Source organism: Sorex fumeus, unplaced genomic scaffold (assembly GCF_029834395.1).
Source record: "Sorex fumeus unplaced genomic scaffold, SorFum_2.1 ptg000044l, whole genome shotgun sequence".
Lineage (NCBI taxonomy): Eukaryota > Metazoa > Chordata > Mammalia > Eulipotyphla > Soricidae > Sorex > Sorex fumeus.
Genome location: NW_026606101.1, coordinates 71,517,208 through 71,544,353, shown reverse-complemented (window position 1 = coordinate 71,544,353; position 27,146 = coordinate 71,517,208). Strand labels below are relative to the sequence as shown.

At 47.8% G+C, this 27,146-nt stretch overlaps 2 protein-coding genes across 2 annotated transcripts in view; one reads left to right on the top strand and one right to left on the bottom strand.

Moving 5' to 3' along the window:
* Nucleotides 1-27,146, bottom strand: part of SIAH2 (siah E3 ubiquitin protein ligase 2) — a 636,369-nt gene that overhangs the window by 542,269 nt on the left and 66,954 nt on the right. The gene's annotated exons all lie outside the window — the stretch shown is intronic.
* SELENOT (selenoprotein T) lies at nucleotides 3,042-27,121 on the top strand. Its single transcript, XM_056121830.1, has 6 exons — nucleotides 3,042-3,261; nucleotides 16,802-16,912; nucleotides 17,970-18,096; nucleotides 21,041-21,128; nucleotides 23,646-23,799; nucleotides 24,684-27,121. The coding sequence occupies exons 1-5, from the start codon at nucleotides 3,125-3,127 to the stop codon at nucleotides 23,768-23,770; spliced, it is 588 nt and encodes a 195-aa protein (XP_055977805.1). The 5' UTR covers nucleotides 3,042-3,124; the 3' UTR covers nucleotides 23,771-23,799; nucleotides 24,684-27,121.

Sequence of the window (27,146 nt, the reverse complement as noted above, 5' to 3'; positions counted from 1 at the left end):
TACTGAAGGATCAGGGTAGGGGGCTGGGGGGGAGGGGGTGTGCAAGCAAGCCTCAACCTGACTCCCTGACAGTCAGTGCTAGGCTGGGCACCGTGGTGTTGGAGGCCACCAGGGTGACACCTGGTGGTGCCTAGGGGGAGGGCATGCAGTGCCAGGGGTCCCACTGGGGCCTGAACACAAATGCTGGCCCTTTGAGCCTTCTCCCCAGAACTGACCGCGGTATGTTCTGATTCATCATTTAAATGTTTCTTATCTGAAAGTTCCATCCCAGTGGTCATTGGTGTCATCACTCATTTGCTTTATCTCCCACGACATGCACGTGTGTAGGATAGCAATACAAAGGGAGGTCAAAGGTCTGGGCCACGAGCTTTGCATGCAGACGGGAGCCATGCTGCAATTCTCAGCACCACATCAGCCCCAGAAGCACCAACCTGAACAAGCTCAGGGCACAGCCCGGGAAGGTATGTTCTAGCAGGGTGAGGGTGTGGCCCAGAACAGATAAGATTTTCCTGACTATTAGGGTTTCACTGAGGGCTCAGCTGGAGGGAGTATAGCTGATAAGGCACCTTATTGCAACAACTGACCCTGAGCCCGCTGGGACTAACCCCTGAACACCAGTAGGTGTGGCCCAAAATCCAGAATCATTTTTCTTTTTTTCTTTTTTTTTTGCTTTTGCTTTTTGGGTCACACCCAGCAATGCACAGGGGTTACTCCTGGTTGGTTCATGCACTCAGGAATTACTCCTGGCCGTGCTTGGGGGACCATATGGGATGCTGGGAATCGAACCCGGGTTGGCCGCGTGCAAGGCTAACGCCCTACCCGCTCTCCTATCACTCCAGCCCCTAGAATCATTTTTCAGAGTTTCACTGGGCCAAAATGAACAACTGCAAAATGGTTTTTAGACTTTCACGGCAGCCCGGAATTAGGAAAAACTTTCTTCCTTTTTTTCTTTCTTCTTTTCTCCTCTCTGTTGGTTTTTGGTTTTGGTCACACCCTGTGGCACTCAGGGCTCCTCCCGGCTCTGTGCTAGTGACCACTCCTCATCATATGTGGTGCCAGAGATGGCCGCATTTAAGGCCAGCGCTCTACCTGCTGTACCGGCTCTGTCCCACATCAGGTTGTGTGCAGTTTATGTAACTAGGCTTCATGCTCAGTAAAAAGCACACAGTTCCCTAGCAGAATTCAAAAAGAAACACTGGCTGGGGCTGGAGGGGTAGAACAGTGGGTAGGGTACTTGTGCTGCATGAGGTTGATCCAGGTTCTGTCCCTGCATTCCATGTGCTCTCCTGAGCACTGCAAGGAGTGATTACTGAGTGTTGGGTCATGAGTAATCTCTAGGTGTGCCCTCCCCCTATCCCCCCAAAAGGAGACGCTGGATTAATTTCCTACATTCTTGCTTCTGATTAATAAGGAATTTTACAAGCCTGGCAAGCTACCCGTGCCATATTTGATATGCTAAAAACAGTACCAACAAGTCTCACAATTTGTTGTGAGACATTACTGGTGTCTACTCGAGCAAATCAATGAATAATGGGAAGACAGTGACAGTGACAGTGATCATACAAAAATTATTTATGTCTGAGTGCAGAGTATGAACACCATTTTGAAGCTATATGTATATATGTGTAATATGATCTATTGCTATAGTTATATATTAAGAATATAATTTTGATGCTGTGCATATTCCATCTGTGTATCTAGCACTGTGATAGCATCAGAATGTTTACTCTGCAGTCGGACACTCCAGGTTGGTAAATTCCTTTGTTCTAAAGCCCCAGCACTGGCGAAGGGGCTGGCTGTGCAGTCCAGGCTCAGCTCCTGCTCGTTCTAGCAACTCCCCCAGGCATCTGCTTGGCCTGGGCCCCAGGCTCCCTGGGATCTGACTTCTTCCCAGCCACAGTTTCTGCTGACTCCAGCCTCTGCAGCAGCTCTGCAGTGTTTTCTCAGCAGAGACATTGCCAACAGACTGAATCCTTCTGCAGTCCACATTTCCATCCTGGATTCACTGAATCAGTGATGGAAAAATGACCGGACAAACATGAAGAATAACTAGATCTTTGCTATGGAGCATTCACTTTTTAAAAAATTTTTATCTGTTTATTTATGTTTTGTTTTTTGGGTCACACCCAGCGATGCACAGGGGTCACTCCTGGTTCATGCACTCAGGAATTGCTCCTGGCCATGCTTGGGGGACCATATGGGATGCTGGAAATTGAACCTGGGTCAGGCCTCATGCAGGGCAAATGCCCTACCTGCTGTGCTATCACTCCAGCCCCTCACTTTTTTTTTTGAAGGTAGGATCATTGTGGTCCATTTTTCATTTCAAACAGACCTTCTTTAGAGATACATATTTACGCATCTATAAATGAAGTGATGGCAAACATTTGCTTCTCTGGGGGAAAAGGCTGTAGCTACAGACGGTCAAGACTGTCCAAACGGAACGGATGGATGGTCCAACAGGCAGGCGCTTGCCTTGCACACTGCCTGCCATGGTTTGATCCCTGGCCCACATGCGGCACCACCAGGAGTGATTTCGGTGCCATCGTGTTGTGGGTGATCACTCCCAGTGGTGCTGGCTGGGGGTGCCAGGCGCAGGGCACGTGCTCTACCTGCCACTTGAGGCATGTCCCCACCCCTCCAGGAACGCTTTGACCTTAGACGGTCTTTTCGGGAAAGGAGACACTTTTACTGGGAAAGAGTCCTCGGGAGTCACCTTCCCCCTTTTCTCCCCCACACCGGAGGCAAGCCTGCCAACGAGGCCCTCCCGAGAGCCCCGGCTGGCATGTGAACGCAGGCGTGCCGGGGACCGTCCCCAATCGCCATCCCCGACATCCCCCGGGCGGCGCCGTCCCGCTCTGTGCGCGCATCCCTCGCCCTTCCGGGTCCGGCACACACATCCAAGATGGCGGGCGGGGACGGCCGAGAGGTCGGCGCGTCCCTTCCCGCGTCTGCGCAGGCGCCGGGCTGCGCGCAGGCGCGGAGCCGCTCCCGGGAGCCGACCTTGGCGGACGGCGCCTGCGCGGTGGGGCGCGGCGGACGGCGCCTGCGCGGCCTCGGGGCCGGCTGCAGTCTGGGCGTGCGGGCGGCCGCGGCGGCGTCGGTGGCGGCGGCGGCGGCGGCGACCATGAGGCGGCTGCTGCTCTTCCTGGTGGCGGCGGCGGCCGTGGTCCGCAGCGACGCCTCCGCCAACCTGGGCGGCATCTCGACCAGGCGCCTGAAGATGCAGTACGCCACGGGGCCGCTGCTCAAGTTCCAGATCTGGTGAGTGAGGGCGCGCCGGCGCCCCGGCCGCGCCGCGCCGCGCCCGGCCTCCCGCGCTACGCGAGGCCCCGGCTCGGCGGCCTAGTGCGCCGGGGAGCGGCCGGACAGGCCGGTCAGGGCCGGCGTTTCGCCGTGGCCACCGGGCGGGCTCGGGCGTGAGTCGGCGCGGCCCCCGGCCCCGCTGTCCCTCCGCCCCGCTGACCTCCGGCCCCGCTGTCCCCTCGTCCCGCCTGACCCCCGGCCCGCCGATCCCCCGCCCCCCGTCACCCCGCCCCGCTCACCCCCCACTCGCAGACCCCCTCCCCGCTGACCCCCGGCCCCGCTGACCCCCCACTCCGCAGACCCCCGCCCCGCTGACCCCCGGACCGTTCGCTCCCCCCGGCCCCGCCCATCTTCCTGCCCCGCTGACCCTACGGCCCCCGCTGACCACCCCCGGTCCCGCCGACTCTCCGGTCCCGCTGCCTCCCCGTTTTCGCCGACCCCCGGCCCCGTCGCCCCCGGGAAAAGCCACCGGCCGTTTCCGAATCTCCGGCCCGGCGGGCGCCCCGCCTGGGCTCGCAGGCGTTGCAGAGGCTCGGAATGGGGGCGAGACACCCCCAGGGGCACCCGGGGAGAGGAGGGGTCGGCGGCTAACGCTGCTGCACTGTGCACCCGGGGTGACCCCGCGTGCCCCCAGCGCCGCCAGGACCGACCCCCGCGGAGCACCCCCGGGCGTGGCCCAAAGGTCGGGCGGACCCAGAACCCAGACGTCCGAATTGTCAAACCGCAGCCGGGTGGGGCCCCCTCCCCCGCGGGGCAAGGGGCGGCGGAGAAACGGGAACATCGAAGAAACGGGAACATCGCAGGGAGCGCCAGGTTGGTGCCAGCAGGGAAGTTGGCCTGGCAGGGACCGGTCCCCTCTCCCGAGGCCTCGCGTGTCGGCGTGTGTTCCTGCACTGGGGTCTGCTCCGTCCGGTGCTGGTCCCCGCTCGATCTTTGGGGGAGACCGGCCGGGAAAGTGAGGCGGGGGTGAGCGCTGAAGCCCGAGCTGCTTTCCTTTCCAGAGAAGCTTCCCGAACAGCCTCCCTGCAGGCGGCGTTGAGGTGACGCCCGAGTGGGAGCGCCCTCCGCCTCTGACTTTCCCCTTGAATTTTTCACCTAGGAGGCAGTGGTCACTCGTTCAACACCGTGAATGTTGTGAAGGATTAAATGTGATGATTTTTGGATTTTAGTAGTTAAAAAAGGTGGCCAGGTTGCAGGTTCCCACGGTACATGATTTTATTTCCCCCATACTCCCTACTGTTGTGTCCATTCTTCCGGTTGTGTTTTCCCAGAATGCTTTGAAGATGTTTATGTTGGGATACTATTAAAATAATTTAAGTGGGACTGGAGCAATAGCACAGCGGGTGGGGCGTCTGCCTTGCATGCGGCCGGCCCCGGTTCAATTCCCAGCATCCCATGTGGTCCCCCTAACACCGCCAGGAGTGATTCCTGAGTGCAAAACCAGGAGTAGCCCCTGAGCATCGCAGGGTGTGACCAAAAAGCAAAATAATAATAATAATAATAATAATTTAAGTGTTCCTTCTCTGAGAATAATCATAGCAAACTTCAGAATGCTTAAAACTGTTGTAGGGAAGAGAATGAAGTCCTTCAAATTAAACTTCAAGTTTTCTTTTTTTTTTTTAAAGCTTAAAGTACTTCTTCAAGGAGTACCTTGCAAAGGCTGAGCTAGGAGGAGTCCCAAAAAACCCAAACACCTTTTGATATTTAGGTTTTCTTCTTTTGCTTTTAAATTCAAATTGATTAAAAAATTTAAATCAAAAGGTCTAATAAGAGGGAAATTTTATTTTTGTCACCTTGAGCATATATGCAGAAATGCTTCAGGATTGTTTCTTTTTTTTTGATTCATCTGTAGATTGGAAATAACTATGAATACAGGTGACTTTCAAATACAGGTAACTTGAGTTTGTGACTTGTTGCTTTTCCCCCCAGAGAGCAATCTGTATATTGCAAATTGAAATTGGGTTTTTGATTCGGACTGCCTCTTGGAAATTTCTTTGGGAAAGAAGAGGAAGCTGAACAATTGAGAAAAGATAAGAGAAAGTTCTTCCGGTTCCTTTTGAGATTGAGTTATAAAATGCATTTCCCCCGCTATTAATCATCCCCGTTAGGGTAGCGCTAACTCGGGGACTGAGTGTGTCGTGCCTTGCGTACAGATTGGGTTGGATCACCAAACCCTCACAGGAGGGGTCCCTGAGCACTGAGCCAGGAGCAAGCCCAAAACATGCCAGGATGCATGTTTTTAAAACGGCAGGGGAAGAAGAGTTTAATAAAGGAGAGAACTGTTTTACCTTCTTTCGCATTGCTGTGGTCCCTTTGATTGTGATGTTATTTTCTTTGATTTGAGTTCATATCATCCGTGAATTGTATCACTTTTGTGACTGCTAATATATCAGAATAGCAGTGTAATGCAAATGACTTTTAAAACTTTTTTCTTTGTATTTTGGCCACATCTGGCTTGGTGCTTAGGGGACCACGCAGTGGCAGGAATCGAACCCAGGGCCTCACACGTACGTGGCGGGTGCTGTGCTGCTGAGCCACATCCCTGGCCCTGCAGTAGATTGGAAGGGAAAGATCATGCTTGCAACAGAGCTTGGAACAACCTACCCTCTTCTGCCATCATGCACTTTTCAATAAGTATTCATTCAGCACTATTTTTGTGACAGGAACTAAAGATAACTTTGATTTGCAAGACAGATACAGCACCTCAGGAATTCTGCAGAAGTGGTATGCCCAAGTGTGTGTTTTTTTGTGCCAGTTAATTAATAGAATGAGGTAGTTTGACATTAATTTTATATTTGGGGAAACATTGATCCAGCTTGTTTGGATATTTAAATATTAAACATTTTACAAAGAAAGCACTTAGATTTAAAAATCTACTCTTGCAGTAGTGGCTTTATTCACCTCTTACCCCTCATTTTTAAGCTGGCCTGTACAATTACAGCAGTAGATCCTAAAATTTTAGTTTAGGGTTCTCTTGTCCCGGTTTCTTGTTATTTTTATAAGAAAATGTATTTGTATACAGGCTTTATTTTGTCACGTATATGTGATTTAACATAATTAGACTGATAATAGAGTCAGTACAGTTAAGATTTCAAAACAAAATAAAACAGTTGAATTTTTAGGATCTACTGCTGTAATTGTACAGGCCAGCTTAAAAATGAGGGGTAAGAGGTGAATAAAGCCACTACTGCAAGAGTAGATTTTTAAATTTAATTTTATATCAACTTAACCTTTACTTTCATGGCATAACATCAAGACAATAAAGATCTAAGTTCTGTTTGGTTGTTGATACCAATTTAGTTTTGTTTGTTTTGGGGGAGCCATACCTGGCGATGCTGGGGTTTGCTCCGACTCTGCTCAGGGTTGAGTCCTGGAGACTCTGGGGACTGTCAGCTGGTGGGGGTTGGCCTGGGGTCATGCGAGGCGCCCCTGGGTTGGTGAGTGCGCGGCATTCGCGTCTCGCCCCGGCCCTGTGTGGGCATGTTTCTTGTGCTGGGACTCCGCTTCGGTGTTCATGTGGATGTTACGGCAGGAGTTGGTTGAAGTCAGTCATTGGCATTCCATGGAGAGAACCTTGGGGTGTAAAGAACCAAGCCCAGAGCCTCGACACGCCAGTGGTCTGCCAGCGCCGTTGCCCAAACCCAACACTTGATATAAACGCTGTGAAGAAAAGTCATGTGGGGTGAGAGCCGTGGTCCTGGCTTCAGGCTTTGTACAGGACAGGAACTCTGAGCTAAGACTCGAGGGGTTTGGTGTGTTCGGGGAGCTGCTGAGAACGGGACGGTTTCCCACACTTAGCCACCTTGAAGGGCAAAGGACAGGATCTCCGGAGGCCAGGCTTGCTCACCTCAAAGGACCAGAACAGGCGGCGGGTGGAGGACCCGCGGCCATGCCATGTGAGGAGAGATCAGACGTCGGGAAGAAGCCTTGGGGGGGGGCGGCACGGAGTGCAGGTCAGAAACCGCTGAACAGTGTTGGAGCCGCCCAGGCAAGTTGATGAACTTGGAATCAAAAATTAGCGGAACATCTAAGGGGCAGGTTTAAAAGATCTTGAAAGGACTGGAGAGGACGGGCAAGGTGCTTGCCTTGCATGTGGCTGGCCCAGGTTCTATCCCTGGTGCTGCATATCGTCCCCCTGAGCACTGCTGGATGTGACCCAATAACCGCCCCAGAGTCTTTGAAAGGGCTAGGGTGCTGCTCTACTTGCTCGGGTGCTGCTCTACTTGTCAGAGATCTCGGGCTCAGTCCTGGGCGCGCAGCCCGCACATTTTCATCTCCCCACAGAACCACAGTGAATCAAATCCGAAACTTAAGTTACTGTATTTCACCAAACGGAAAAAGATGCTGCCACTAAATGGACACACTCCTGGTGATAGATTAGAGCTCTTGTTTCTTTGTGTGTTTCTTCTGTTTGTTTGTGCTTGGGCGCTGCCTTGGTGGTGCTTAGGGCCTATTGTTCTCAGGGAATCAATCCCATTGTGGTGCTGGGGGTTGAACTTGGGTTGGCCACAGGCACGCAAGCATGGTAGCCCTGGTCCTGTTGGTTTGGGTTTGGTTTCTGGGCCACAGGTGGCCATGCATGGGGGCTACTCTTGGTGCTGTGCTGGGGGGGGAATTGCCCCCAGCAGTGATGGGGGACCAAGTAGTGGCAGGGGTCACAGCTGGCCGCCTGCATTCACAGCAGGTGCCCACTGAGTGTTCTATCCCAGTGGCCCAGTTTTCAAAGGCGGTTGCAAATGTGACATACATAAGCGCTCAGTCCCAATATAAGACTGCCAAGGAGCTGTAATATTGGGCTGGGATGGGGCTCCAGGGGGCAAGCACATGCCCTGCCCATGGGATCCTCTGAGCACAGCCCAGTGCTCCACCCCATCACCCCCCTGCACTGCCCAGCCCTTCCCCTGCACTCTTGGGTGGGGCCTGCAACTCATCCGAGAGAGACGAAATTAGAAGGAGGCAAAGTGGTGTTTGGGCATTTAGGCGCCAGGTTTTTACATACCTCATTTCTCAGCAAGAAACTAGGGCCAGCTGTTGAAGGGGGTTGGGGTGGGGGGTGCACTTCGAGGAAAGGGGTAGGAAGGCAGCCCTGTGGGGCAAGGTCGAGAAGCCAGGGTAGGGTTCCTGTCACTGTCCACTCTCCACATGCAGAAACATTTTCACAGTCTGTAAGAACCGGTAAGGCCTTGCTTCTGACACCTTTTCTTTCTGGCCACCCATTTCCCTCTTTTGTCCAAGTTTAAGGACTCTAAGAGCTGTTTGTCCAGTAAGGTTTGCAAACGATAGTCTGGTGGGGAAAACAGGTCCATAAACAATATTACAGTGAAACCTGTTCTGAGTGAAGAGGTTCTAGAAACCCAGGAGGAAAGATGAACTGTTTAGGGGGGCGTTGAGAGGCTTGCAGAGGAGGAAATGAAATCTCACTGGGATCTCCATCAGAGCCTTCCTAGCTGGGTGAAGAATAAATGCAGATCAAACCTGATTCCGTGGAGGAAGGAAAACGGGGAATGAGGGAACCTGGCGTCAGTTTAAACTCCTAGTGCAGGGCTGAGAAGCTAGCTCAGATCTGGAGCAGGGCAAATAATTAAGCCTTTGAAGCGTTACTCTTCACTTTGCTTAAAAAAAAAAAAGCCATGGCAGGGGAGAGGTGGTAGAACTCTGGCAGGTCCCAGAGTCTGTCCCTACACAGGCCGTGCCACTGTCACCTCACAGCTCTGCCAGGTGTGGCACCTCCATTAAGAATATAAAAGGAAGGGGGGGGGGACAGTTGTAAAAAATAAGCAGAGGAAGTAAAAAGTTCACTAACTGTTAGCATCTGTGTGTGTGTGTGTGTGTGTGTGTGTGTGTCTGTATGCAGGGATTGAGGGTGGGAGATCTTTGGTGCTTAGGCCTCTGGGGGCTCCTCCCAGCCAACCTAGCCTGCAATACAATGTCATACTCTGGGGCCAGGTATTACCTGGGGCCACCCTACCCTGGCAGCGCTTGGGGACTATGTGGTGCTAGGAATCAGACTGGGGTCAGTAGTGTGCAAAGCATGGGCCTAACTATCCCCGAAGTCTGAAGAACTTTTTTTTTCCAGTTTTCGTTTTTTGGGCCACATGGCTCCACACTCAGGGATCAATCCAGGTGGTACTTGGGGGGCCATCTCTGTTGCCGGGGATGGAACCCAGGTCGGCCAGGTACAAGGAAAGCGCCCTGCCTGCTGTTCCATCACTCCAGACCCTGAACTTTATTTGTGACCTAAGGGACGTGGCCAGTTGTGAACATCCTGTGGTGGGCTCGAATTTCTTCTCTGTTGATGTTAATGACATTATTCAAGTCTAAAGTCATTGTAGTTTTAGTTCTTTCATTAACTTACCAGTTTCCCACCCATTAATTTTCTTTGGTTGTGCTTGCTTAGTGCTCTCTGTTGCTTTTTTTTTTTTTTAACGTGTCTACACGCACAGGCGTGCACACACATAAACGCTGCTGATGTCTAGGGCCTTGTCCGCGGCAGGTGCTGTACCTCTGAGCCGCAGCTCCTGTTAATGACAGTGGTTTTGCTTTTGGTTTAGACCATCTGCTTGGGAGGTGGGTTTTATTTATTTATTTATTTTTAAATTTTTATTAGTGAAACAGCATGAGGTACAGTTGTAGACTTACAACGTTTTGTGCTTGGGTTTCAGTTATACAGTGATCGAGTACCCATCCCTCCACCAGTGCCCATTTCCCACCACCACGGATCCCAGTATCCCTCCCACCCCCCATCCCCCATCCCACCCTGCCTCTGTGGCAGGGCTCTCCCATTTGTTCTCTCTCCCCTTTTGGGTGCTGTGGTTTGCAAAAGAGGAATCGAGTGGCAATCAGGTTTGGTCTAGAGTCTCCTTTCAGCGTGCAGGGAGATGGGTTTTAAACTCTCTTTCAGCGCTTTAACCCTTATGCCTTGTTTCTCTCTGTTCTTACGCTGGCTGGCTTTTAATTTTGAATCCTGATTGCTAGTTCTGCTCTTCAGCATTTTTCCATGACCATTCAGGTAGTGGGCTCTGGTTTTGTTGTTCTCTTTCCCCTTGTCTCCTGGCTGGCGTTCGGGAGGCCCAGGATCCGTCCCTGGCACCTGTGGGCCCCTGCCCCTGCCCCTGAGCATGGCTGCGGGTGCTCCGTGCAAAACCCAGCACACCCCCGCCCGGGAAAATAATGGGAGATCTCCTGGGGTGGCTCAGTGATAGTTTTCTGAAAAGTGGACGGTAGACCAAATAACTTGGAAAACACCGCTGTCCTTCAGAGCTTAGGACATACCTGCCACCAGTCAGTACTGGGTCAGTGAGCATGACTTGTAGGCCCAAAGCCCACCTGCTCCCTTGAATTCCTAACTGGAGTTTGGGTAACTTTAGTCCTACTATTGCTCCTTTCTGGGAGATTTTAAGCCCGTTAGACCTCTTTTTTTTTTTTTTTTTTGGCATCAGCTGATACATGCAGAAGCTAGACAGCTACTCTCAGCACTGTCAGGGAAACTTCCGGAATTTATTGTCCGCTTCTACTGCTGCCTTACTTCTAGTTGTTTTCAGTGATTTTTCTAAGATTTCTTGAGATTCCTGGCTTTTTTTTTTTCTTTCTTTCTTTCTTTTTGGGTCACACCCGGCAATGCACAGGGGTTACTCCTGGCTCTGCACTCAGGAGTTACTCCTGGCGGTGCTCAGGAGACCATGTGGGATGCTGGGAATCGAACCCGGGTCGGCCGTGTGCAAGGCAAACACCCTACCCTCTGTGCTGTTGCTCCAGCCCCATTCCTGGCTTTTTAAAATTGAGTTTATTCTAATGTCTAAAGAAATCAGTCTGTAACAGGTTAATAAAATACAAGTCACAAAGCAAATCCAAGCCCTCAACCGTGTGTGTGTGTGTGTGTGTGTGTGTGTGTGTGTGAGATGCAGAGGGTAAGAAAGTGTTGGAAATAAAAAGCATAAAGTCTATCTTTTTTTAGTTGTTGTTTTTTTCAATTTGTTTTGCTTTTTGGGCCACAGCCATTTGCACTCAGGGGCTCTTTGTGACCGCGTGGGAGGTCAGTGGTGGCAGTGGGTTGACTCTCACTGTTTGAACAGTCCTGTGTGCGGTGAGATGACCGTGTTGGGGCATTGTAAACAAAAGGGAAGGTGCTTCAGACGGCGTGCTAAAAAATAGAAGTCAAATATTTACATAGTAAATACCTGAAATTTTGACCCATTTTCTCTTATAGGAGATGTGAGAAGTTGGGATTAGTAACAGTTTGATTGAAGTAGGCAATTTAACTACAAGTAGGGCCAGATGGTTTTTGAGAAAAGGGAAAAGTGGAATGGTTGGTGGCATGACTTAGGAGACTGAAAAATTACCACTTCATGAAGCATAGAGTCTATATTTGGCATCCACCAGGGACTTTGCTATTCCCTAAATTTCCATTCCTGATGGTGTCAGGAGACTTTGGAGACAAAGCCGGGTGTCCTAATGACAGCCCACTGGGCTTGTTCTGCAGCCCTTAAGCTTACTAAGGTCTTTGAACCAGGAGCAGAAGGTGTAGGCTGTTGTTCTATCATATATGTAGCATGCTCACATATTTGCTGAAGGTATACTGAAAGTCACAGTGTCACTCAGTCGCCAGAAAGTCCAGTGTCAGTTGGAAGAGCAGCATGGATGGCAGGAGGGAAATGATCAGGGACTGTCATGAAGCCTGTACCAGTTGCTGCCTCTGGTTAAACGTCTGCTAGCTAGGAGGGCCCAGAGCCGTAGTAGTAGAGCTAGTAGGTAGGGCCTTGACACAGCTGACCCGGGTTTGATTCCCGGGACCACCTGGAGTGAGTCCTGAGCACCACCGCCTGTGACCCCCAAACAGACATCTGTCAGCTAGGGAGGAAAAAACACCTGCAGCTGTGCTGTTTGCTGTTTGAAAACACAAAATTTGTTTTGGGAAAAACACTTTTATTGCAAAAAATTCCTTGATTTTTCTTCCAAATTCTGAAGGCAGCTCCAGCCCTTGAAGCCATCGCCCTGGGAGCCCGGGCCAAGTAGGCATTTACTCTCTGGACATGTTCTTGTTGGGCTGACTGTCCTGTTGGGGGCTAGTTGAAAGGACCCAAGGTCTCAGCTCAGTCTCATCCTTACCTGAGCATGGATGACAGCAGAGAATGGGGTGAGGGGAGGGGCCGCAGTGATAGGGCAGCGGGGAAGAGGCCGGCCTGGGTGCCATCCTTGGCATACCCGTGGTCCCGTGAACCCCCCACCCCCACCAAAAACAAATATGCAGTGAGTGAATAAATGATACCTGGGTGTGGAAAAATGGAAAAGGTACCTCATCTAGCTGGGCTTTATTTATCCCATTTAAAAGAAAAGTTTCAACTCAGTTTATTTGCTCCCTAGATTGAAAGTGAAGGCAGTGGATTCAGGCGCTATCATTTTAGGTGATCAACTCCGTGGTGCGCAGCAGTGCAGACGTAACATCCGATGGTATTTCTTGGCTTCAAGGTGATCTGGCACATAGGTGATCCAGATGATAAGAGCAATAGTTTCAACAGAAGCAACAAAATTTCAGAAGATAGTCAAGACAAAATGCCAGTCCCTGGTGAATGACAGTGGAAACAGTACTGCACAGGGGGAGAGGCCTCTTTCCTTCCTCAGGGTTGTATTTAGTGAGTGACTTCCAGTCCATTAGCAACATCTCAGGCACATCTCCCCCTGGCCGCTCTCCGTGTCCTGTGTGCTGCAGGCCGGGCTTGAGCCATGGTCCCGCGCCTGAAGAGCACAGTTCTGCTCTTCTTTTTTCTTTTTTTCTTTTTTTTGTTGGGGAGGGCGCCCCAAGCTGTGCTCAGGGCTTCCTTCCTCCTGGCTCTGAGCACAGATGCCAGTCCTGGCAGGGAGCTGGGGATCCAACCCAGATGGGCCCCTTGCAAGGCAAGCACCCTGCCCATGGTAATGTCACTCCAGCCCCTAAAATAAAATTCCTTCGATCACAGCTTCCGAATACTTGGATTGTCCACACAGTCAGATACACACGTGGTGCTCTTCTTGTCAGTCAGGTTTTTGGTGTGTGACTGATGTGAGTGACCCAGGTGGCTCCAGCTTGTACTCCACTCTGTTTCCGAGCATGCTGCTCGAGTGGCAAGTACTGCTCTATTTTCATGGCTTTAAAAGTGTTCCCTGAACTTAAAACTTGGTAGTAAGGGGCCGGAGAGATATAATGGGTAGGGCTTTTCTCACAGTTGCACGTGCCTGACCCGATTCGGTCCCTGGCACCCTAGATGGGCCCCTGAACCCTGCCAGGAGTGGCTCCTGAGTGCAGAACCAGGAGTCAGCCTCAAGCACTGCAGGTGTGGCACAAAGATGTAGTTCAGTGCTTGATCTTTCCTGGAATTGTAAATTCTTCCCTCAGCTCCTCACTATGTAAAATATGATGGGAAGATTTACATATCTAGGCTAATAATTTGATATGTGTATGTATAGTTAAGGTTACTTAACATGCCTATCTCACATATTACAAATTTTTAATGGTCCATTTCAAGTACACAGTGTAGTAATGTTAATTGTCGTTACCATAGAGAGAGTTACCATTGGAGCACCCCCCCATTTCTTCATCTTACAATTGGACATTAGTGTCCTGTGGCGAGTCATCCCTATCCCCCCAACCGCTGACAACCAACTGTCGGCTTACTGTGTTTCTGGTTGTTGTTGTTTTTTTTTTTTTCTTCAGATTCTGTGTGTAAGTGAGAGCCTAGAAAGCTTGTTCCTCCCTAGCATAACGCCCTCAGTGTCTTTCCATTTTGTCACAGGTATGTTTTGGTGTCAGGGATCACACCCAAGGCGCCAGATGTGCAGAGTGCATGCTCTGCCAGTGAACTGCATCCCAGCTGGGAGATCCTCGGTTTTCAGTACGAAATCATATTCCAGTTGTACACAGGCTGTAACTGTCAGTGGACGTGCAGGCTGTTTCCATTTCTTGGCAGTTAGAAATAATGCTGCGGTGACCTTGGGAGGCAGGTGTCTCTCCCATCTCATTCCTTTTGAATATCCAGCTGGAAGTGGGTTTCTGGTGGTTCCTTTATTTTAAATTTCTGAGGGATTCCCATTCTGAATTTCCAAAGTGGCTGTACCAGTTTGTATTCTCACCTGCTTTTCCACACCGTCGTCCACACTCACCTCTTGTGTTTTTGATGAGAGCAGTGAGGTGGTGTCTCACAAGTGTAGTTTGAGTAGCATTTCCCCGTGACTAGTAACACTGAGTACTTCTTTTCTGTACCTGTTGGCCATTTGTATTCTAGATTTTTTAAAATTTATTTTGCTTTTTGGGTCACGCCCGGCGATGTCCAGGGGTTCCTCCTGGCTTTGCACTCAGGAATTACTCCTGGCGGTGCTCGGGGGACCATCTGGGATGCTGAGACTCGAACCGGGTTGGGTGCGTGCAGTGCAACGCCCTGTCTGCTGTGCTATAGCTCCAACCCCAATTTGTATTCCAGATTTTGAAAATACCTACTCAGGTTCTTTGCCCATTTGTGTGCTGATGGTGCTCAGGGCATACCCATGACTCTCTGCTCAGGGATCACTCCCAGCAGGGTTGTACAGGTGTAGTGATGGCCTTGCCTTTTTATCTTGTTGATGGTTTACTTTGCTATGCAGAAACTTTAATTTGATATTGTTCCAGTGTTTGATTTGTTGCCTCAGCTTTGCGCCAAATCCAAAAACCTCATTTGTTAGGATTGATGTCTAGGAACTTCTCTTTCTTGTTTTCTCCTAGGAGTTTTATGGTTTCAAGGCTTGCATTATACGCCCAGACCCGTTTTGAGTCGATTTTTGTGAATGGTATGAAGATAATGGCCCAGTTCGTTCTTTATGTGTGCTGTCTAGTTTTCTCTGTCATTTACTAAGGAGAACTGGAATTTTGCCTTGGGACACACCTGATGACCCATTGCTCCAGTGCTCAGGAATTGCTCCTGGTGTGCTTCGGAAACTTCGCGGGGCTGTGGGCCGAACATCCGCTTGCTGAGCACATTTGCCAGCCCTCACGGAACATACTTCTCTCTTTTTATGTTCTTGACGCTTTCGCTGTGAATCAGTTGAATTTTTGTCTAGACTCTTCCTTCTTTTCCAATGAATTTTTCATGAGTTTCTGTCTGGCCTCTTCATTCTTTTTCATTGATGTGTATGTCTTTTTTCTGCCAATAGCATTAAGTGTTGCTCAGCATGACTTGGTGACTGAGTTTTTGAAGTTTGGAAATGTGATGTTTCTAGCATCTCCTCAAGATCTCTTTGTTAGCCTGACATCTTTTGTGCTGTCATACAAACGTTAATTTAAAAAAAAAATTAAAACCATTGAGATTTTGATAGGGGCTATGTGGATTCTTTCTATGGAGTAGGTATTTTAGCAGTGTGAAATCTAGCCCAGAAGTACAAGATTCCTTTTCATTTATTTGCAACTTCATTGTCTTTAGTATTTTCAAGTTTCCGATGTACCCTTCCCCAAATGTGGCTCGCTCGTGGCCAGTTTCCCCTTTGTTGCTGGCATGCCATGTATCAGGGGTACATTCAGAGCAGTGATTGGTTGTCATGTTGCTGAAAATCACCTCTCTGACGCTTGCCTTCTTTGGCAGAGAAAAATCAGAATTTTATTTTATTTTGGGTTTCCAGCAATACAGGCCCTGCCTTTGAGACCCAGACAGTTCAGTTCTCGGGTCCGTGATCTGGTACCATTTGGGCGTGGTGATGCTGAAGGGGGGACCACGGCACACGGGCATCGGCCTGTGGGCTCCTCCTGTGTCGGGCGTGCCTTCAGTCAGGTCGCCGCAGTCAGGGCAGTGTGAGGAGAGTCCGCAGTCTCGTGCCTCATTCCTTGGCATTTGTGGGCCTGTCCCTTGCCCTTGTTGTGGCCTTTCCCCCTTTGTCTTTTGGGTCACACCCAACAGTACTTAGGGTTACTCTTGGCTCTGCACTCAGGATCACACCTGGCAGGCTCAGGGGGCCATATGGGATGCAGAGGATCGAACCTGGGTGCAAAGCAAGCGCCCTACTTGCTGTGCTGACTTCCGCTCCCTGTGAATTTGGCTTGGGAGCCCCGTTTCAGAGAAAGAATCGTTCTCCGTGTCAATCCAGCCATTAGGGGTGCCCACAGAAAGTGGTGCTCAAAGATACTCTGTGGCTTCCTGGATGCCGGGCGTGCCCTCCAGCCCTTGGATCTGTTGCTCCAGCCCTGAAATCAAACTCTTGCGTCAGGAAGACTCGGAGTGTTGAGGACTCTGGCTGGGGGTGGCTCACCTGCATGCGTAGGTGTCCTGTCGTCCAGCTGTGACCTCGTGCTCTCGGTTTCCGTGAGGGAGTGGGGACTCAACATCTGGGGAAATATCCTGGTGACCTGGGTCCCTCATCCGACACCAGTCACCGTTCTGTGACGATCCTCACTCTTGAGAAGCAGAGGGCAAGAGTTTGACCGTAATGTCAGACTTTGTGTAATCATGAAATAGATCTAGACTCATTTTCAAGTGTCTTCATGAGAGCCTCTGTTTCCCTGCAGTGTTTCCTGAGGTTACAGGCGGGTGTTTGAGGAGTACATGCGGGTCATCAGCCAGCGGTACCCAGACATCCGCATTGAAGGAGAGAATTACCTCCCTCAGCCAATATATCGGTAAGGAGATTCACTTCATTCGAATATAAAAAATGTTTCATTTAAAAGGAGGTTGTGGGGTTTTCCCCCTCTAGAAATGGTAACACTTTTAAGATTTATTTTCTGTATAGATTTGGTTGTGGAAGTAGATCAGGAAGATCCACATTTCATAGAAAGTCAGGGGTTAAAATAATTCCTTTCTGGGGCTGGAGCAATAGCACAGCGGGTAGAGCGTTTGCCTTGCACGCGGCAGAGCCGGGTTCGATTCCCAGCATCCCATAGGGTCCCCTGAATACTGCCAGAAGTAATTCCTGAGTGAAGAGCCTGGAGTAACCCCTGTCGACCACACCTGGCGGTGCTCAGGGGTGACTCCTGACTTTTCTGCTTCTTCGCTCAGGAATTATTCCTGGCAGTGCCCAGGGAACCAGATGAGGTTCTCTGGATTGAGCCCTGGGTTGTTCGCTGCGTGCACGGCAAGCACCCTACCCACTGTATTCTCTCTCCAGCCCCACAGTACTTTTTTTTTCTTTTTTTTTCTTTTGGGTCACACCCAGCGATGCTCAGAGGTTATTCCTGGCTCTGCCCTCAGGTATCACTCCTGGTGGTGCTTGGGGGACCATGTGGGATGCTGGGAATCGAACCCAGGTTGGCCACGTGCAAGGCAAATGCCCTACCCGCTGTACTCTCACTCCGGCCCCAGTACGTTTTTAATTGATTTTGGAGGTGGGGGTTTGGGCCACACCCGACTGTGCTCAGCTTACTCCGGGCTCTGGAATCACTGGCAGTGGTGCTCGGGGACCGCCTGCAGTGCCGGGGGCCAAGCCTGGAGCATTGTGGCCACTGTCCTGTCTCTGGAGCCTGGACGCACCAGGCCCCCTGTGCTGTTGCTCCAACATCCATCCCAAAGATGTTGACGTTTTGTTTTCAAGCTGCTGATGGAACTTTGGTTCACTTTCTTCACAGTTAGAATTGGTAATTTTTAGAGTTGGTACTCGAAAATGCCTATATAATTCATGGTGAAATTTTGAAGTGAATGAAAAATTCTGACTTACGTTGAATTTCTCTTTTCTTTTCACAGACATATAGCATCTTTCCTGTCAGTCTTCAAATTAGTAATAATAGGCTTAATAATTGTTGGCAAAGATCCTTTTGCTTTCTTTGGCATGCAAGCTCCTAGCATCTGGCAGTGGGGCCAAGAAAATAAGGTACGTAACTTAACCTGAGAAGATCTGTTGGTTTAGGTTGTCTTGTTCATTTTGGTGTTTTGTTTGTTTGTTTGTTTTGTTTTTTGCTTTGGGGTAACCCGACGATGCTCAGGGATCCTCCTGACTCTAAGTTCAGGGATCATCACTCCTGGCATGTTTGGGGGGACCATATGGGATGCCAAAGATTCAAGTGGGTTGGCCACGTGCAGAGAAATTATAGGTATGCTATAGCTATAATCTCTCTCCATCCCCTGTCAAAAATAACGTAATGGATTTTTTTTCCCCTTTTACTTAAAGGTACTTAATTTTTTTTTAATTGTGATAGCTATTTGATCTAAAGAGAGAAAATGTTGATATGTTTTAGAGGGGCGGTGTTACCACAGTATTCTGTAGGAATTCAGCAGGGTCCCTTGGGCCTCTTCAGCCTCACCGCCACTATTGGTAGCCTTGACACTGTCATCATCATAAGAGTTTTTCCAGGGATGTTGGCTGTTCTCTTGGGTTATTTTTTCCTCCTCTTGTTCCAAACCTGGCAGTGCTCAGGGTTGCTGCTCATGGTGCCAGGGGATCAGACAGGGCTGGGGTCCAGACCCGGGTTTCCTGCGTCTCTCTTCCTCCCCCCCCCCCCCCCCCCCACTTTTTGGGTCACACCCAGCCGATGCCAGGGGTTACTCCTGGCCCTGCACTCAGGAATCACTCCTGGTGGTGCTTGGGGGACCATATAGGATGCTGGGAATCAAGCCCGGGTCTGCCACATGCAAGGCAAACGCCCTACCTGTGCTGTTGCTCCAGCCCCTCCTGCATCTCTTCATGTTGTTTCTTCCCATCCTTTCCTCAATTTGTAAACAAAGTACTTTTTGCTAATTCACCTGCTTATGTGTATTAGTTTAGCATACGTTACTGTATCCCTGAGCAAAGCGCTTTCATTGTTTCTATATTTACACCTAAGAATGTGTAGGTGATTCCTATTTTAATTTAAACAATAGAGTTAATCACTTTAATAAACCTGGCCACAAAATGTATTACTTGGTTTTGATCGTTGATCTCAGTTTATAGCTTATCCAGTGAAATAAGTATGGCCTTTTTGTATCAATTGATAGGAACAGTGATGGGTTTGCTCACATTGGGAACAAAATTTTCACTGATTGTGCTTCTTTCCATTGTTGGAACCACACCTGGAGCGGCTGAGGGCGGGCACGCGGCCTGGGGTGTGAGCCTGGTGCGCCAAGCCTGCCCGCTCTCCTGAGCCAGCCTCAAGCCCTTCACACTCACCAGAGTCTCTCTTTAAATTTTTTTCCCTTTTTTAACCCTTCATGGGAAATCTGTTTGGCAAGTCCTCAAAACGTAAATGTAAACATGCTTTCCAATCTTCTGCCGTTGTTTTTTTTCTTTGCAGGATCTTGCTGTAGCATATTCTATCTAGGTCTCTCATCTGTTTTGCTGAATATCATCTTTTAAATGCTGTGAGGAGTGGAACTATTATGTCTCTCTTGAATAATATTGCTTGGGTATTCATCTAAGGAGATCTTGTCATTTAGGTCTATTCTGGGATTCCCTTTAGCTGAGTTGTACCTAGCTTTACTTTCAGGCAAGGTTTTTAATTTATTTTTTTGACACTCCCCAGTGTTGCTCCGGAATCACTCCTGGCAGTGCTCGGGGGACCGTGTGAGGGACAGCAAGCCTGGCCAGGCCTCCAGGCAGGCTCTTCACAAATGACTGCCAGGGTCTGATTGTAGCGGTCTTCCATCCTGTTATTAACAAAATATTAATTTGTGCTGGACCAAGAATTAGTACTTATTGTCTTGTATATATGTGAATTCTATTGATTCCAGATTGTATTGAGCACATTTTAGTTGTGTAGACAGAGCATTGTTGATTTACCTTGGAGGAGGAATGTGCTCGAAAGCTGTCCCCCTTTATAATGTTCCTTATCATGTTCCCCTCAAAGTAGACAACGTTGCCAGGGTGATGGGACAGACTCTCATCTCTTCTCCCTCTGACACTAGGCATTGGTATCTTCACGGTACCCTGCTTTTACCAGGTGATTTTGTTGAAACCTGTTTTTTCCTTTTGGGTTTTTTTATTTGTTCAGGTGATTTTTTTTTTTTTTTGAGGGAGGTTACTCCGAGCTCTGCACTCAGGAATTACTCTGGAAGTGTGTGGGGGGGGGGGCAGTGTCCTGGATGCTGGGGATCGAACCCTGGACAGCCACATGCAAGGCGGGCCTCTCCCCCCACCCCCACCAAATACCGGCTCTCTGCCTCTGTTCAGACCTGTTAGTAAGTAAGGTGTTTCTAGTTTCATGGGGACTTTTGGGTGAGCTTTTAAAAGGGGGATGAATGTCATATACTGGCGCCTTCTAAATTACTTTTTCCCTGGTTTGACTCCAGATGATTTATTTAGGACAGGACAGGCTATGGTAACTACATGGTGTTGCTGACTGTTACATCACTAGTCTCTTGTGAATTCGTATTTTAGATCATGAAAATGGCAGAATGAACCCTTCTATGCTGATATTCTTCTGTACAGATGACTAGAGCGATGTGGTCTCTAGAACATTACCTTATCACTGAGAATTCATGTTGAGGTTTTCATGTTCTGTCTGGGTTCTGTTTTGGGAGAGGGTGGGCTTGGGCTTGACTCTGTGCTGGGGGTCATGCCTGGTGTGACCTCCTGCCAGGCAAGCACCTTAACCCCCCACTGTCTCTGGCTCCTGGGTCTTTCTTGGTTTTGGGGTAGGGGGGGCAACACCAGATTGTTTGCATCCTGAACAAATGGGATAGTAGTGATTCAGATAGAAATTTCTAGTAGGTTAAAAAACCAACAATTAGCAAATAAAAATGAGGCTATATATCATTACTGTGTATATATTTAAAAGATTGCTGTTTTGAATTAGTTTGACTACAAATGACTACACGTTGTGCTTCGTTCTGTTCTCTTTTAGGTCTATGCATGTATGATGGTTTTCTTCTTGAGCAACATGATTGAGAACCAGTGTATGTCTACTGGCGCATTTGAGATCACTTTAAATGGTGGGTTCTGCAAAGTTTATACTCTGATCAATCTTAAATCCTGTGTAATGGGTCTCAGGGTTTTCCTGTATCATGCTAAATTCTCTCTCTCTCGTTCTCTGTCTCTGTCTCTGTCTTTGGTGTTTGGTTTGGGGGCCATGCCCAATGATGCTCAGGGGATACTCCTGACTCTGCACTTAGGGATAACGCTTGGGCGACTGTTTGGGGTACCAGGGATTGAACCTGGTTGGATGTGTGCAAGGCAAACTCTTCCCCACTGTACCATTCCTCCACCCCGTAAATTATCTCCCTTTTATGGTCTTTGTTTATTCTTTGAAATAACATCTGTGTGGTGACTCGTGGGTCTGTAGGTCTAGAGCGCTCTTGACCTCTCCTCCATGGGCTTTCCTCGGGAGTCTCTCCTTTATAGCATTTACATTGGTAGTCTTTACATTTACTTCCCCCAGGAGGCTGGAGAGATGGCACAGCGGGCCTGGGGGTACAGGGGTGGGGGGAGGTGGCACTTGCCTTGCGTGCACCTGACCGTTTCTGTCCCCTGAACATAGTTGAGTTTGGCCCCAAAACAAACATTTCTTTCTCCTAACCTGTTGATTTCCTTTGCTTCCTGAGATTCTTGCACACTTGTTCTTCCTTGTCACTTACCGTTTAATGGCATCATCATTGTCCTATCATTTGTTTGTGTTGTTGTTGTTACTGTTGGGCTTGTTATTTTTCCCCCAATTTGTTTATTTTGTGGGGAAGGACCTTACCCCGCAATACCCAGGGCTTATTCCTGACTCTGTGCTCAAGGATCACTCCTGACAAGGCTCGGGGACTGCGTGTCTCTGGGGGACTGAACCCCGGTCAGGTGCGTGCACAGCCAGACTTGACTGCTCTATTAGCTTTCTGCCCCCCAACATTCTCCTGTTTTGTCTCCCTGGTTCTCAGAGTCCGGTGGGTTACCAAGTCTTAATTTCTACCATCTGCCGTTTTCCTGAAGTCTACTTCTGTTTACTTTCACCGCTTTCAACCTAACTCCTGCCACAGTTACCCTCTAATACATTCTCTAACCTGGAAGTTGGCAGATATGACCTAGCAACGGAAGTGCTTTTTTTCACTTTCTAATGATTAAAAACTCAGAAGACTATTCTGTGACATATGGGAATTAAGTAAAGTTTAAATTTCAGTATTCATGTCTTAAGGTTTAAGATTGAAAAATTCATGGAACTTGAGCTCTAATATATAAGTACCTGGATTACGTGTTTTTGCTTTTTATAGTTCAGAAATCTTGAAATACTTTCTAGCCTATTACAGAAAAAGATTTTTTTAAATCCATTCTAACAATGTTTTGTGTTTTTTATTTATTTACTTATTTATTTTTTGCTTTTTTGGGTCACACCTGGCAATACCAGGGGCTACGCCTGGCTCTGCACTCAGGAGTTACTCCTGGCGCTGCTCAGGAGACCATATGGGATGCTGGGAATCGAACCCAGGTCGGCCGCTTGCAAGGCAAACGCCCTCCCCGCTGTGCTATCTCTCCAGCCCCAGTTTTGTGTTTTTCAAACATGCGCGATCTTTTTGCTTCATTGCCTTGGATTCACTCAGAGGCTTTGTTCCAAAGATATGATCAGAACATTTGCATCATCTAAAGGCCCAGTGCCACAGCCCCTGGCCCTGCGACCTGTGCCACGGGGCATTCTCGCTGCTGACTGTCTGTGGGTGGTTTGGTTGGCTCATAACTTGGCCCATTTATGTGCTTATCCTCTCACCTGGTGCCACTTTCAAACTCCAGCCAGAGTTGCGTGTGCGTTTCTCCAGCTCCAACAAGAATCCCTTCTCTCTGGCTCGTTCCAGTATGTTGATTCCTCTCCATCCCTGCCTCCTTGCTGGCTCCGGCATGGACACCCAGAACTGAGTCCGTCTCTTGGTCATTGCATTAGTGCAATCATGAATAATTCTTATTCATGACTGCACTTAGGTCCTTTTGAGTGAATGCTCTTGTGTCCTGGCCGTAGATGTCCCCAAGTGGAATTGGGTCAGCTGGCCGTTCGGTTCTCACTTGACTAAGGACTCTCCATGCTGTTTTCCACAGGGCTTGAACCAGACCACATTCCCACCAGCAGTGGGCAAGAGTTCCTTTCTCCCCACACCCCCAGCAAAGCAGATTGTTCCTGTTATGTTTGATACGTGCCATATTCCCTGGCGTGAGACGGCATCTCGTTGTCTTGGTTTGGATTTCACCAATGATAGGCGATACTGGCCGTTTTTTCATGTGCCTACTGGCCATCTATTGAAGTGTCTGTTCACTTTCTCTCCTCATTTTATTGATAGGATTTTGAAATTTTATGTGTTGATTTTTGTCTCACAGCTTCTTTTTGCTTTAATCCTTACAAACAGTTATAACGTAGCTGTTTTTCCGATTCTTTATCCTACCAGAATAGAGATTACTTAAGAGCAAGAAACTGAATTATTTGACTCACTCTTTCCTCCTAAGCTGTGTACACAGGCAATACTAATAGGATGATTTTATTTTTATAGATGTACCTGTTTGGTCTAAGCTGGAATCTGGTCACCTTCCATCCATGCAACAGCTCGTTCAAATTCTTGACAATGAAATGAAGCTTAATGTGCATATGGATTCAATCCCGCATCATCGATCATAGCCCCACCTATCAGCACTGGAAACTCTTTTGTGAGTAGTTTAAACGTCTGTGTTTAGGTATCAGCTAATCATCGCCAATTAGCAATATCTAGTATTATATGTATCATTTTCATTTAAGATTCAACAGATGGGTGTTTTCCTCCTTAAAATTTATAAATGATTCAGTTTGGGGCAAAGTTTGGTTGTGCTAATAGTTGTATCTTAGAGGTTTAATAGTTGGACCTGGACTTTCTGGACTTTGTGCCTCGTTAGTTGATTTGCCTAGTTGACTTTGTGCCTAGGATTCTCATGTGCCGTGATACTTACATGCGTGCCCTATCCTTAGTTTTATAACTTGTTCCTAAGAGTACAAATCCTTGTAATAGGCTTAACATAAACATTTAGGGTCGAAGGGCTAATACAGGGGTCAGGGGCTTGCTTTGCTCATGTTTGACCCCCATGCATGCCCCGTGCTTCATGTTACTCTGAGCACTTCTGGGAGCAGCTTCCTAGCACTGCCGTCTGTGGCCCAAACCTCCTCACCCCTTGGAGGAACAAAAAGAAAAAGAACAATTACAAGCAAACCTGTGTGAGCACAGAGAGTTCTTAACATTTGCCTGGTAGAGATAGTTCTCTTGGATCAGGGATTATTTTACAAGTGTAAATTTTCTTTCTCTCTTTCTTTCTCTTTTTTTTTTTTTTTTTTTTTTTTTGCTTTTTGGGTCATACCTAGCGATGGCACAGGGGTTACTCCTGGCTTTGCGCTCAGGAATTACTCCTGGTGGTGCTCAGGGGACCATATGGGATGCTGGGAATCGAGCCCTGCATCCAGGGCTCGACCGCGTGCAAGGCAAACACCCTACCCACTGTGCTATCGCTCCAGCCCCACTTGTAAATTTTCACATCTAATTTTTTTTTTTCTGTTTACCTTCCAGACATTAAGGGATTTTTCAAGAGCAGCGTGGCTGACCTCATGAAGGCCTGCACTGAAGACAGCAAGCTGTTGGTGCAGACTGGATGCTTCCTGGCAGGCTCGTTGTACCTCTTGGAAAACCTCAGTGCAAGACAGTTGTTCAGTGCTGGCGCATTCTGGGATTCTGCACATTTGAGGAGTGCAATAATACTGTATAGCTTTTTTTCCTCCCTTCCCCAAATTCACTCAGTTAATAGTTTTTTTAAAATGTGACATTACTACTTGTACCTTTTCTTTCTTAGTCATATTTGACAAAGTAGGATATTTAGTTGTGATTAATTTCACTTTAAAAGATGTCTGTTTAAATCTGTTGTAATTTTATATGAATTTTCCTTTTTATAGTTTAAAATCAATCCTTTTAGGAGCATCATTGAAGTTCCCAAATACTTTATAAGAGTCTATCAGACATCTCTGATTTGGTCATGTCCAGTTTATGATCTTCAGAAATACCATATAGATTGTGAACAGTGCATTATACAAGATTATGGGGAAAATCCTGTATCCAGAGTACTCTACCCATTTGTGTGTATGTGTGTGTACGCGTGTGTGATTACCAAGAACTACTAAAAGACCAACCGCTTTTTCAGTCCTCTTGTGTATTTCGTGTCTTGCCTTGACCAATCTAATGAGTCGATTAACTGGGTCTTTATACTTAACCCAATACAAAACTAAGCAAATATAAGTTAAATAAAATGTTTGAATAAGCCCAGCGTACCTGTTAACATACATGATTGTCTGCGTAAATTTTCATTCTTACCGATAATTTCATAAGGGAAACACTTAAATGCACACAATTACCATCTTTTTGAATAATCGAAGTTCAACTCACTAGAGGAGATTCAGTTGGACTCCTTTTACGTTATCGATACTAGGTGAATAGAGACCACATGTCTAATATTTAACTTATCTAATATATATATAAGAATTTTATTATATGAGGAACAACGTTGAAGATTTTTTATGCGGTGAATTAAAGATCGCAAGAGTTCTAAAACTATAATTTTTAAAGGCTTAAATTAACAAAGATTTCAAGAGTAATTAGTAGACATCGGGCTGTAATGTCGAAACTGGTTGTAGAGCAACAGTTGTGGTCTCCTTCAGCTTCTCCGTAGGAACAGAAGGCGGTCGGTGTGAATCGGCATTTGAGGGACCTGAGATAATACAGCCGGCTAGGGAGTTTGCCTTGTACTGGGTGACCCAGATTAGATCCACGGCATCCTCTATGACCCCCTGAGCATCGCCAGGGGTGGCCCAAAAACAAAGCAAAAAATGCAGGCTTTGAGGAAAAGTGATAACTTACCAAACAGTACAGCTTTGTGCTTAATTTGTCACCGAATATTTGTTGAATGCATGTCTGGCAGTGATTGTGATTGTGACAACCTCAAGGTGGAAGGAATTTCCTCTAGCTATTTGAAGTTAATCTACTAAATTCACCGCAGAAATGTCTCTCCCATTGACCTCAGACTACAGCACTGTTAGCCTAAATTCATGTAGTTCCAAGAATCAGAAATCACTGAGTGCTTCCCATTCACATTCAAAAATAATTTATAATTTATCTTTAACTCGGTCTTAAAACCACATTAAGTTGATGTGTAATAGCCTGTACTTTGTCTTTTCTGTGAGATTCTGCCAAATATGTGTAGTGTCTTTCATTTCCAACTGGTTAACCACTTGTCACAGACTTCTAGATCTGGGCCTGTGATGTGCCCTGACCCCCGTGAGTCCCCGAAGCCCGCCTTGGCCTCCCCTGCTTGGAGGAATACACCTGTTGGGAGAAGAGCTTGAAGGCTCTGGTCAAACCCAGCCATTTTGTTGAAATCAATATTGTTCTCAATATTGTTTTCTCTTTCACCACATTTTGATCTAGGATCCAAGGGCCTCATTAAAAATGAAAAGTACGGAGAATGTATAGTCGTCTTCAGATGGGTACGGCTGTGAAGTTTACAAATGCCTGTCTAGAATCTGACAGCGGGTCCGCTAATGTTGTGTGGAATTTACCACAGTCACTATCGTGGGAGAAGTTTTTTGTTTTTTTTTAATGTCAATTGACTTTCATACTTTGAAGTCCCAGCCTGCAGGGAATAAGTGCTTTCGGAATGGAAATGCAGAACTCACTGGCTGCTGCCAGCAGGTGACCTGGCTTCATAAGCACTGTCAAAATAGAAGAGGATCCCAATATCTTATTTTGCAATGTTATGAATTCGAGAAGCCTTAAATACTTGGCATTTTATCATTGTCATAACTTAAAAATCACATTTTTAAAACAGCCTATAGGATTGTTAAATTGTTACTTATTACTAAGGCTTTAAAAAACCTTTTTTGAGAGAAACATAAGAAATTGTAAAATTTGGGGGATTTAGCATTGCAAAAATAAACTTTTATTAAGCTGATGTGGAAAGATTCCTTTGTGGAAATAAATCTGTGC